The sequence below is a fragment of the Pleurodeles waltl genome, chromosome 3_1, assembly GCF_031143425.1.
Source record: "Pleurodeles waltl isolate 20211129_DDA chromosome 3_1, aPleWal1.hap1.20221129, whole genome shotgun sequence".
Classification (NCBI taxonomy): Eukaryota; Metazoa; Chordata; class Amphibia; order Caudata; family Salamandridae; genus Pleurodeles; species Pleurodeles waltl.
In genome coordinates, this window is record NC_090440.1 from 705,404,358 (window position 1) to 705,417,271 (window position 12,914).

Genomic DNA, 12,914 nt, shown 5'->3' on the forward strand with positions numbered 1-12,914 from the left:
CTAAAAGGCGCATTCACTCAAAATCCTAAACATCTATTATACTCCATTTAAGATGTATAAATTGTGGCTGAGGGAAACATCAGCTTGTTTTAGTGTCCAGCGCTTGATGCGGACACAGTGCACGTTTTTGCTACCTGTCACTCTAGCTCAGATTTTTGGAAGCAGGTGTTTACAATGATTAACCAACTTTGTAAGACTAATGTCAATCCTAATGTAAAAAATGTTTTGTTTGTACACTCGCCTGATGTTCTGTTTGGACACTCGCCTGATGTTCCGATGGCGATAGTGGGTGTGTGTGTGTGTGTGGGGGGGGGGGGGGGGGTTCTTTGCTGTGAGCTCGGCAAGGCTTATGATCGCTCGAATGTGGCTGCAAAAGGAAGCCGCAGACACTAGCTTGTGGAAGGGAGTTTATTTCTCTCTCTGGCTTGGAACTTGCAGTTATTGATCATCATCCACGTCGTCATAAACTGGGAAAAATGTGGGCACCAGTCAGGTGGGAGGCGTTGGATAATTAATCTGGTTGCGACCCGAGGGTCTGAAATCATGATTTCAGGGACTGTTGATTGCTTGATGGTTCTGATGAATTGTGCCTTTTTAACTTTAACTGTATAGATCTATTTTTGAAACCGTTATTCTTGTATGCGGATATATGCAATTGCTTTCAATGAAATTTACACCTCAATAAAAAAAACAATAAAAAATAAATACGTTTTCTTAGGTCTCACCTGCAGTTAGCTTTAGCATTCTGGTGGCATTATTTGGAAACAGACCTACTGTATCCAATATACACTTAAGAGTGACTTTTGGCAAAGCCACTTGCACATGATTGAATGGTTTTGTATATTTCATATCCGTGAAACGGATTATCTCTCGCTCTGTGTCTTTGCTAGTTCTACCTGCTCCCCCCCTTCCATCCAGCCCAATGTTTTTATTTAAAAATGAGTCCGCAGGCTTCCAGACTAATGCCTGCTGCTAATACATGCTTGCAGGTGCAGCAGCCATCTTGGAATGATTTTTCTTAAGGTGACCATCTGTTGGGTAAAAAAGCATTGGCAAAGCCAATTGGTCTTTGCCTCAGTACCAAAAGCAAATGTAGCCGAAAGTGTCATGGCAGCGAATTCTAATGGACGTTGTGGATGTCTGTAGGTAATGGTAATTTGGGGAATAATGCATTAATTACATTTGCTATAGCCAAGTGTAACGTATTACAAAGAAAGAAGAGGCATAGAATCTCGATTCTTCAGGCGCTCCTTGTAGACCTTAAGGATGTGACTGTCATTCAGCTTGCTGTTTATTATTAAACTAATTCAATCTCCTTCATGTAGTCATTAGGAGTTTTTAATGTTAACCACGCATGGTGTTAACCAAGCGGTCCTGGAAAGTGCAAACACGTAAAGCAGCCTTTTATAGGGTGACCAGATTTTGAGGAGCAAAAACCGGGACAGGCCAGAAGACATAAAAGAAGGACTAACGACTTTACACTCACTTTTATATCTGGCCTGACCTGTTTTTTTTGCGTAGCTTTGTGAATGTATGCCTATACATGTGTGTCGTGTTTATATATATATATATATATATATATATATATACATATACATATACATATACACACACATACATACACACACACACATATATATATACATATACATACACACACTCATTCGTTTACAAGACTATACATGTAAAATGAGTTATGGCTTGACCTCCCACCCTGCACCCCCAACCCGCCCCCACCCACCTCTCTCTGCCCCCCACCCCGTCCCAGACAGTTCAGATCAATGGAAATATTCTGACTGGGGCACGGCTGGCTGACAAAGGAAAGTGGTCTGGGAGGGGGATTTCCTTTACGGACTAGGTGGTCTCACACACTATATAGTGTCATGCTTCATCATATGACCACCTAGCCCCACCCAGGTAGGACAGTGCCACCTGGGCGGACTCAACCTCACTGTTATAGGCACAGGAGGGAGTGCGTAAATTAATTTAATTTCTGGAAAGGGGATCCAGCTATACTAGGAAATCAAGCGGTCCTGAGGAGAGGTCGGTATAGGCGCACAGAGAGCGCCCACCTTTGATGCAAGCCTGACTATAAGGGGACGCTCCCTCTCCAGGATATCAGAGGCCACTAGCCTCGTATGTTAGGGTCCTCCCAAGGTAGTCCCTTGACTAAGGTATGCCCTCCTTTTACCCCTTCTTAAATGTGATTTCTTTATGCAGCGCCCATTAAGCACATGCAACAGGGATCCAATGCCCTGATGAATGCCCAGAGACCCTCCATAGCTCAAGTTCAAGGGCAGAAACATGTCGGCTACTTCTTTTAGATAGGTGACCTCGTGAGTCATTGCTCTCAATCCGGTCCCCAGTTCTCTATTTAATCACACCACACGGAACCCTCTATTAAAAATTCACCCGGGTATCTGAGTAGGTGTTTTTATTTCCCTAGTATAGCTGGTTCCCCTGTCCAGAAATTAAATTAATTTACGCACTCCCTCCTGTTCCTATAACAGTGAGGTTGAGTCCGCCCAGGTGGCACTGTCCTATCTGGGTGGGGCTAGGTGGTCATATGATGAAGCATGACACTATATAGTGTGTGAGACCACCTAATCCGTAAAGGAAACCCCCCTCCCAGATCACACTCCACACCATAGCGCACCCACATTTCACCTCCAGTTGAGGGTTACGGGTGGTCTAGTGTCACAATTGGTACTTGACCTCCCTTCGTTACAAGAACCCCGTACTCTATTTTGTGATTAAGTATTGTTTTGGGAGTTGAGTACGGTTGTGTTCTTCCTCTATCCCCTATTCTCCCATATACTCTCTCTTGGTGTAATGTGACAAAGGAAAGTGCCACCCGAGGAGGTAGTGGAAAAAGTAAGTATGTTATGAGTGGAAAGGACTGAAAGCTGGGAATAATTTTCTGGGGTTGCTTTCGGGTAAAGGAGGAAGATCCAGATGGGGAGGTCTATGTTACCTCAGATGCACAGGACGGAAAATATGGGTGATGGGGACCGCTGTGAAAAAGGTTTCCCAATCTGTAAGTCCCCTTTGGCCGAGTAAACAGATTTATTGAGCTGTGAAGTTTTCAAACTCATCTCTGAGCAAACAGACTGTTACATTTTAACCATGCCACAAAAGTGTGTGATCTCAACAAAAAGTGCCCTCAAAGACTTTCTCTGCTTCGGTGTGATCTCTGGAGCCTCTCTTGCATCAGGATATTGAACCCTTTCTGATCTAAGTCAGCACCCTCAGCTTCAGAGTGTTTTGTGGAATCTGCCTAGATTTAAGTTGGCCTTCAAAGCTTCACGTGCTTCTGTATGGTCTGCACCCTCTTCCCTGCCACAGCCTTGGATGGCTTCCTTTGCCTCAGTTACTCTCTGAGGACTATCTAGTTGCGAGGGTCTCCCTTCAGGATTATCAGACCCGTTTTTATTGTTTTTAAATAGTTTGAGCAGATTCGTTACTGATACTACCTCTTTTCCTCACTGCCCCCTCTCACTGTTCTAGGTTCTTGAAATACTACTATTCCTAGCAAAGGCTAGCCAAGGCCCGCTATGTTTCAGCGACTGCAGTAACGCCTTAAACTGTCAAGAAATGAACAACCAGCACAATTCCAAGTTATCCTCTGAAGAGTAAACTCAAGGCAGTGCAGGTCTATGATCTGGCTACCATGTTTGTATTACAGCTGAGAGTCAATGGAGGGATACATAATTGTGAAAAGTGTTAGTCCAGCCTAGCTCCATTTATACTACTTTAATGATACCCAGAAGTTTTCAAAACTCTGTGCAGCCATGAGCAAAAAAACAATTAGGCCCCTCACCTGTGAAGCTTAAATGGACAAAGGAGAAATTAACTTTTTACATAGAGTTTCGCCACTTAGCAATTTTAAGAGACCAATGGGTCCCGTTCATTCTTAGTGTTTGGGGCTACCTGGGGAGTCTGTACTTGTAAACCAACCAAGAGACTGTTTTTTACATGGCCCTAGGATAGTAGGATCTTCAAGAATCCTCTCTTTTAGAGAGCTTTACAAATTCGGAGGGAAGCACAAACCATATTCCTTAGTTATTAACATTTTCTATACACATACATTCTTGTGGTGGTAGACAAACTATTTCACCTGAATGTTAGCAGAACAGTTAGTAGTTGGTGGAGGAGTTGCAGGTCAAGTTGCGGTTCTTGGGCAGTTGATGGTTCGTCTGGTGAATCTTGAAGTAGGTGTAGAGCCTGCCTCATTTCCAAAGGTAAGCTGTTCCATGTGTCTGGAACAACGTCTGACAGGGAACATGAGGGAGTTGGTGTCTTCTTGCAGAGCTAGGTTCGCAACTTTTCTTAGCCTACATTTTTATTTACATAGTTTGGTATGTTTAGTTTCGGGGTGTTGAAAATGATGCAGGCTCATCTGAAGATACATTCAGCTCGTAAGGGGAACCGTATCAGTTGGACTAGTGTATGATGTGCTCAAATTTCGGAACACTTTATATCGTTCTTTCAGCTGCATGCAAGATTGTCTCCTAATTTTGTAATGTACTGAGTAGCTATATCTCATACTCAAAACTGGAGGTCACTAGGGCTTGGACACCTTGCTTGAGTCCTTCTGTAGGAATGATTATTTTAATTGATCTTACTATTGTAGGGGTAGAGTAGGTGTGTGTATTTCTAACCATTTGGCAGCAATCATCTACATAAGAATTGAACAATTGTAAGACAGCAACCCCCCACAGCCTCCCAACACTAAAACGTGTGGCTGGGGTATTAAGTAAGAGTTCACCCTCAATAGTGTCAAATGATGCTGAGAGTTCTAGTAATATCAGAAGGGAGGCATCCCCTTTGTTCATTATTAGGTAGATGTCATCCACAATATTGTGAGACAAGGTTTCAGTGCTATGTCGAAGCCTGAAACCAGATGGGTCTGGTTAACCACTACCATTCTCATAGATGAACTGATCAAGTTGTGCAATGGAAACAATTTCTACACTGGGCCAGGAAAAGCAGACAGGTAAACTGGGCGGCAATTCTCTTTGTTGTTTGAGTTAACCCTTGGAATTTTTAAGATAGGTTTTATGGTGCAGTATCTTAAAAGGTACTAAACAAACACAGGAACTAAGCAAAATTGTTACAGAAGTACAGACCCCTCACTTCATCGACTCAAAGGTGACTGCCTCTCAGGAAATGTATGATTCCCTGGCATATGATTTCATTGCGAAAGCCAAAAGGCCTAGAAGCCATCTGCAGAATTTAACAAAAAAAAAGGATATTCTAACCTAGCCAGTGTCACCCCAACTGATAAAACAGGACAATAACCAAGGTTACTCTTCTTTAACTCCCCTTCACCCAAATATTTCACTTACATAAGAAAAGTCAGTGGCTCCGCAGGATCACCAGCAGAACCATATCCTCATACATTCAACAACATTTTCCTTAAAAGCTCTGAAGCCACCCAGCCTTCGCCCATGGCAACAGGAGCTTTTCAAAGGGAACTCAAAAGCATATTCACAAAACCATGTTGTAAAATAACATGGTTTTCCCCCTATCAATTCTTCGATCAGCCAAGATCTAAGGCCCATTTTTAGACAAACTTAAAGATCTGTCTTTAATCAAATACCAGCATTTATAGACGAAAATAAAAAGGAACAATCTCTCTGCTTTTTCCTACCTTGATTCTTAGGATTTTAAAAACCTAACTTGTGCAAGTCAGACTATAAATTTCGTTCAACTTTTGAATTTTAAACGATAAGGGGAACTTTAATCCTGAGTGCCTTAGCAAGCACCAGAGTGTTGAAACAGATTTTACATGTGCTAACACAAGGAACCAGCCATTCTATAGTGTTTTTGCTAAAATGATTGCATTGTAAGTTTGGGAGTATTAACGTTTAGCTTTGCTTTTGTCCAAACCCCTAGCAAGTACATCTGTGCTAAAACAAAGTTCTTGAGAATGTAGAATCGCAGAGACACAGTCCAGTGTGTCCTTGAAGGATGCGCACCAACACACCAGTATTAGAAATTCTGGTGCATCCAAGAGTCGCAGAGATCTGCAGCACAAAGGAAAGACTGGATCAGGGACAGAACGCCATGTTGCTATCCTCCACCAGAGGCAGGGACAGGCTTTTAGATTGAGGAGAAGTCTGATAAAACTGTGAATGAGCAGAAGGAAGTTAATTTCTAAGAAGGGCAGAGACCCAGTATGAGCGTGGCACGAAAGCACAGCTATGTGCCTCGTGTGAGGCACATGGCTGTGCGGGTCTCTCCTGTGTACAGACTTTGACTGAACTAAAGCACTGCTGGCCAATCTGCTTACGAAGGTTCCTCTTCACATCTCGTGGTGATGAAGTCAATTTCCGTGCCACGGTTGCTACCGTTTCCCAAACCCATTGGGACAAGAGCTCAAGGAGCCTCAGGGGTGGACTGTTGTTTGTGCTATGTTACCCAAGGTGCTCTTCCTCCCCTGTGGCCACCGCACAGGTTCCCATATCTGTACCACCTCCGATAGGTCCAGTGTAATATCCCGACTGACGTGACACCGCAGATGGCCCATCACAAAGGCAGCATCTTTTTTAATGTACCAAAGAGGTTGAATTCGCTCACTAATGCCCTAATGGAAGAACCTGCAGCTCTAAATTAACTGTGGTGAGGATAATTTCCGACAGGGTAGTACTCCTTTTGTGTTTGTTTATGCTTGTCCCTGTGAGCGGAACGTTCCACCAGCACCAACTAACTTCAAAGATGATTTCGGATAGTCGCAGCAGCCCGCCAAGTGCAAAAGTCACGAGTCCTAAAGCATTTTAAAGTGATTTTGCTGAATTTAAAAGTCAGCGCTACCGTTGCTCAAGCATCATGCTGACATGAGAAATGAACTGCTGCACAGAATACAATCACATGATTTCCTACCTGCTAAAACAGCACGCACAGAAAGAGTTAATCAAGTTTAACCTTGCACTTGGTGGAGTTAATATTGTCCTCGTGGTCGTATTTTACTATGCTATTAACTATTCGGTAAAGACAGCCCTACTTTTTATATAAAGATATAGCACAGACAAGCCCTCCAAGGGCACGCACCCCAGTTATTAAACCTATATCACTCTTCAAGGGTAACACTTGACAGGTGTAACTCGCTAGCCTACGAGCCGAAGCCCTAACAGTAAGATCTCTGCATTATGTGAGTTGCCCAGCATTGCCCAGGTGATACTGGTTACATTGATTGCCCACTGCCCTCTGGCTACTCCAAGATGTGGAGAATTGGCCAAACAGTCACTCGGTTGCTTCGAGGTCTTTTTAAACACGTTCGTCCTGAAGAAGGCCAAAGACCGAAAATCTGTTAGCAGCCTAAACTGGGTTAATATCCAACTGAGCAGAGCTACAGCATGTGTTTTAACAGAGGGAATTTTAAAATGCCTGGGCCAAATTGTAGTTAATGTTTTGCACAGAGACATTGGCTGTTCAAACATGTCTGCATCCAGTATCTCATGACCTATTTATGCAAAGTGAGCGCTTGTGAGAAAATAAAGTCATGAAAGATACTGTCAAACTATTATGACACAAAAAGAGAGTATTAGGAGTAATACAACCACACACAGACTCCCGTTTCATCAAGGAACTGCAGACACAAAAAGTGTGGGGGGTATATAGAGAATTGGCTACAAGAGACCTATTCTCTGTATCTCCCACACTTTTTGTGTCTGCAGATACTGTCAAACCACATTGTCTAAAAATATGATTACACGTAATTTAATAGACTGTTTATGAAATTTCCCTAAACTTCAAACAAAAGAGGTAATATCTTACACACCTAATTGTTAGTATCCATGCTGAGCACTCTGACCACGAATACTATTTGACACTCTTAAACAGAGGTTAAGTGTGACCACAGCACACTTCATAGTTACTGTTTACTGAGAATTCTATACCATTTTAGATTATCTGTTATCAAAATAAAAACGTAAAAGGATGCAATTTCACACCAATGTTACCAGTGGAGTACTACATGCAAGAGATTCAGTAGAAATAAAAGAGGGTGTAATAGTAGGGGATTAATGGCGCTCAGGTAAACACTTGGCCAAGTGTATCTTCAGGGGTTGCCACCACAAGGGAAAACACCCATCCCTCCGAGGTTTCAAAAAAACCCCAACAAGAAACAATTTAACACAATGTGAGGCCCCCTGTCAGTATAATAAATCAACAACTTTTCTTCAAGAAATTCAAAAATCAAGTGAATGATGTTATGACACAAGTAGGTCAAATTCAAGTGAGTTAAATTCAAAGGAATGCAGTCAAAAGAGTTTCACATAAGTCATTTCACAGTCCATTCTAATCCAGAGATTTATTAGAAATGTCTTCTTTTTTACAGCATCATCCATGGAAAAACAAACATCGAGCCAACACGTGTTTCGTCATGGGGAAGTTCTCTAGTTCCCAACGACTTCTTCAGGGCTTTTGTTCTATAGATAGTAAAAAGAGTCCGATGACAGAGTCCACGACCGGCGACTCTTAACTTATATGAATTCCAAATATAAATGGTCGTGTCTGGCTTCAAGAGGTAGGTTATACAACTATCTCCAAATGTTCAGTTGCTCAATTGTCCAGAATCCAATATTTGAAAATACCGATTTATTCAATGCTCCTATTTAGTGTCAAGCGCTCCAGGTACGACGAGTGTGTGTTGCCAGAAACGCCTTGTTGCGAGTACGCACCCATGCAAGAGATTCAGGAATAAGCTCCCAAGATTTCAGAAAATAATAAAATCATTCATAATCAGATAAAGTAGTAGTGTATAACGTATAATACTACAATCACCATATAAAAAGAAACAATCCCTGAAGAAAATCGTCCATGTATAATTTAGTGAGATGTATGGCTAGACCTGCTATTTTGTTTGTTTTTTGTGGGTGGTGGGCAGGTTGTGTGAATACAAGTGAGGATTTTCGAGGATCACCGATACTTTTGGGGGCAATACTTTGAACAAATAAGGGCCACGAAGAGCAGACTCTGGGATGACACGACTCAGTGCAGGAATGTATTCATGTTTAGTGCGGTAGTTGTGTCAAACTTGTTGCAATTGCTACAGAGCGGCTATGCGCGAGGCTAGTTGTTACAGTGCCCTGGGCTGGCAGTAACTACGGGAGAGTGCGACCTGGGCTAACCATGGCTGTGCGAGGGCAGTGTGAAGGGCTGGCAGTGGTTAAAGTGGGCAGTTCTCCAGATGGCACGAGGTACGAGAGAGCGGCGGCTGCACAAGACAGTGGAGAGGAGGGGCTGCTGGTGACTGTACCTGTTTATAGGTAACTGTGCCTACGTTGAACAGGGGTTACAGCGGCCCTGAGCACCGTCCAGAGCTGACAATGTCACAGGGGGCAGTGCTCTAAAGGCAATGTACCCTGCTGGCAGTAGGTACACAGCGACAACCTCTACTAGGGCCTCGGCGGATGCAGGTGGCAGTGTTCAAGGCTGCCAGACCCTACTACCGCCAGCTGTGTCAGTCTCGGTTATAGGGGAGCCGTGCCACGGACCTCCTGTATTAAGGGGGCAGTACATAGGAGCCGAGTGTGGATGAAGGCAACGGAGTCTGACTAGACTCTAATTTAAGGGAACAGCGTACCAAGCTAGCTGTAGTTATCAGGGGTGAGTAGTACTTAACAGGGATGCAAATTTCAAAGCTGGCAATTGCTGAAGATGGGCTCTGCCAGCGCCTGGGTACCCCCACGGGTGACAAGTTGCGCTCTACAAGTCGACTGATTGCACTTAGTGACTGCTGCGCGACACACGTGAAGTAACACGCACTGGTTGTGTCACATTTTGTCCAGATTGCAGTATTGCTTGCCACACCTGGAAAACGGGAGCATGAATGGTCCAAACCTTCCCGTCCCTCTTCTTTCTATTTCCCACAACAGCTCCCGCTCCCACTCAAATCTACCTCCCTCCATCCGCTGCACATTTGCACCCGCGCCTTCCCGCCTCCTTCCCCGTGCAGCCGTGCCCCCGCACTCACCCTTCCCGCACATGGCTCCAGGTGTCCGGCCTCCGCCGAGTCCCAGGTGTGCAGCTTCTGTCTCCGGAGAAGCTTTGTGTGTTTGTGCTCACTCCACACACCGGAGCACCCCGCCCACGGGCGTGGCTCCTGAAACCAGCTCTCCCCCGGCACACCTCTCGGGTCAGGCGATGAGACTCACTCGCAGAACCGGAAGACAGGGAGCGCTGGCCTGTGACAACCCCGAACCTTGGACCGGGTCAGGGCAAAGCAGCGACAATACGGGGCCGGTTCCCAGGCAGGGGCATCCCACGGTCCGACCAGGGGAGCGTGTGGCACCGGGAAGCTCGCGCCTGTCGAGGAGGCCCCGACGCAGAGTGGCGTCCTATCAAAACACAGTACAGTCCCGCCCTCCAAACTATTTGACCGAATTTCGAAACATGCAAATTCGCAGCCGAATATGAAAGAAAGGCCAACACGAGTGCTTTTATGAGCACAGTGCAGTCCAGCCGGGCAAGGTATTTGCCTTAATGATAATTGCATCATGATAAATACATTGCCCGAACGCCATACGGTGCTATTGAAAGGCTTTTACTAGCACCAAAGCTCGTGTGCAGTGTCTGTCTGCAGGGTCCCCCTGGCAGCGGGTGCCATCCTGCGAACTTGTTTAATACATAGGAAGGGGACCTTACAGTAGGTTGTTCAGCCCCGAATGCCGGACAGCACAAACATTCCCCATTCTGTGCAATTCGACGCTGCGCGGAACGAGGAGCTGCTATTTTGCAGTTATTCTGCCTGCTTTTCGCTTTCTTTAAATTCACGGCAGTCTCATGCAAATCCAGTAATAAAAAGTGAATTTGCACAGCGTTTGCATGCGCGTACTGCACGTTAAAAACAAGTATTGGCAAAGCCAATAGGCCTTGTTATTGGAGCCTACTTGCGTAGCCTATGGCTTTTAGCAATGCTGTGCAGCATGGCTAAAGAGGAAACAAAAAAAAACTGCTATGACGTGGCTGCTGCAGCTGTATCATGTAGGTGCATGCACCACACATGCACGCGCCTTCAAAACGTGCAGCTGTTTTTTTATTTTTGTTTAGCGAGCCAAGCCGGATTGGTAAATAAATAAAAGAAGATAGCGCAAAAGCATTTTTTTTAAAGTTGGTGTGAAAAACAAAACTGGGCAAGGGTGGGCAGAAACATCAGGTAGGGCTGGATCAGAAACAGAAAATATCGGCAGCGGGAGAAGTACATAACAGAGAGCAATGTGGAGCAGAGGGAACAGAAGCACATGTGCCAGAGAGAGCACAACAGGGAGGAGCACACAGATGAGAAAGCAATCCAGGGGGAGAAGCATGCAAGAACAAGCACAACACGGAGTGGGTGGCGGAGCAGCACCTTGGCCAGAGAGCTACATGGAGTGCAGTGGAGGGGCAAAGAGAAGTACACAAGGGAGGCAGTGAGAAAACACATGCACTCCCATAAAGTATTTAACCAAAAAGAAACAATAAGTGCCAGAAAAGTGAGTAGTGGAAGGACACAAGTAATGAGGCTAGGCTCTGGGAAGGGACAAACACAAGAAAAGGAAGGGAAGCCACACAACCAGTCTTCGAAGCAGGTCTGACTGTAATTGTAGGTTGCTTTATTAAAAGCATGCCACATAATGCAATTAACACTGCATTATCTTATACTCACTGCACAGCAATGAAAATGTACAAGGCAATCAAATATGAAGTTTCTGGAAATGTGAATCTGCTTGACTGAGGAAAAGCTTCTCATGTACTTGTCAAATACTTTAATATTTTTATTAAAAAATAAACCAACATATGGTGTTAGATTTAAAATTGTCACAAGAGTTTACAATAAAGGGCAGAAGAAGATGAAGGCAATCACAAAGCATTGCAAACAGAGTTTAATATGTCAAAATTGTTTTCAACTAAAGTGAAGACATGGTAAAGTCCCCTGTGGATCAATTTTGGACTCATGTTGGATATCCAGGAAGCAAATGAAAAATATTGTTATTTGCGGATTGTTAAAAAAAGGAAGTGTTATTTAAGAATGAATGGATTTCTGATTGAAAATAGCATCACACAGTGGCAAGGGATTCTCAAACAGGAAAACCGTCTCTATTGGGAAAAAAGTGTGTGATTGTACTAAAGAAATCTGCATGCGTGTATAGGAACAATAGGAAGGAAGCGGATATGAAGGGAACTAGTGAATACCATGCAGCTGAACAGAGTGTAATATTTAAAAGAAGAGTGTTTCATTTCAAAGTAAATGTCTAACGGAGTGTTTGATCTGAATTTGTTTTATGTCTTTACAGTAATCAATGGCTGTAGTTTATTAAATGTATTTAAACATGTATTGTTTGTAACTGGATAGCGTAAAGAAATTATAGGGTGCTGTACTTCATGGACCAAAGTTGGATACCAGTTGGACATCAAAGAAGCAAATTAAAAGTATTAATATCTGCGGATTGTATGCGTGCAGGTTTAAGAACATGAAGAGTGAAGAGGACTTGAAGGGAGCAAGTGAAAATCATGCAGCCAAAGGGAGGGTAATACTTAACACACCAGTGTTTAATTTCAAAATTAATGTCCCACAGAGTGTTTGGGTTCAATTATTTGTTTTCGTTTTTTGCCACCAATTATTGCCTGTAATTTCTTAACTGCAGTTTTGTAACACATATCTGTAACTGTATTTGATGTGTACAGCACAAACAAAAGACATAGGGCCAGATGTAGCAAAGGTTTTTACCCATTCTGTGTCTATGGGAAAAAGTGTTCGTACATATGGCCCATAGTGCTGTCCCTCGTGGACCAAAGTTGGGCATCCATTGGACGTCAAAGAAGCAAATAAAAAGTGTTGTTATTAGCGGAGTGCTGAAAAATGAATGTGGTGTTTAAGAAGGAATGGATTTTTCATTCAAAATTGCTTGACACAGTGGCAAGTGTCTCTT

General features: G+C 43.7%; 1 protein-coding gene across 1 annotated transcript in view; it reads right to left on the bottom strand.

The window, feature by feature from the left end:
• TMEM54 (transmembrane protein 54) overlaps positions 1-10,330 on the bottom strand; it is a 101,665-nt gene extending 91,335 nt beyond the window's left edge. The window contains exon 1 of the mRNA XM_069223398.1: positions 9,980-10,330. Within this exon, the coding sequence (XP_069079499.1) occupies positions 9,980-9,992 (13 nt within the window). The 5' untranslated portion in view covers positions 9,993-10,330. The remainder of the gene's footprint in view (positions 1-9,979) is intronic.
• Positions 10,331-12,914: the final 2,584 nt, after the last annotated feature.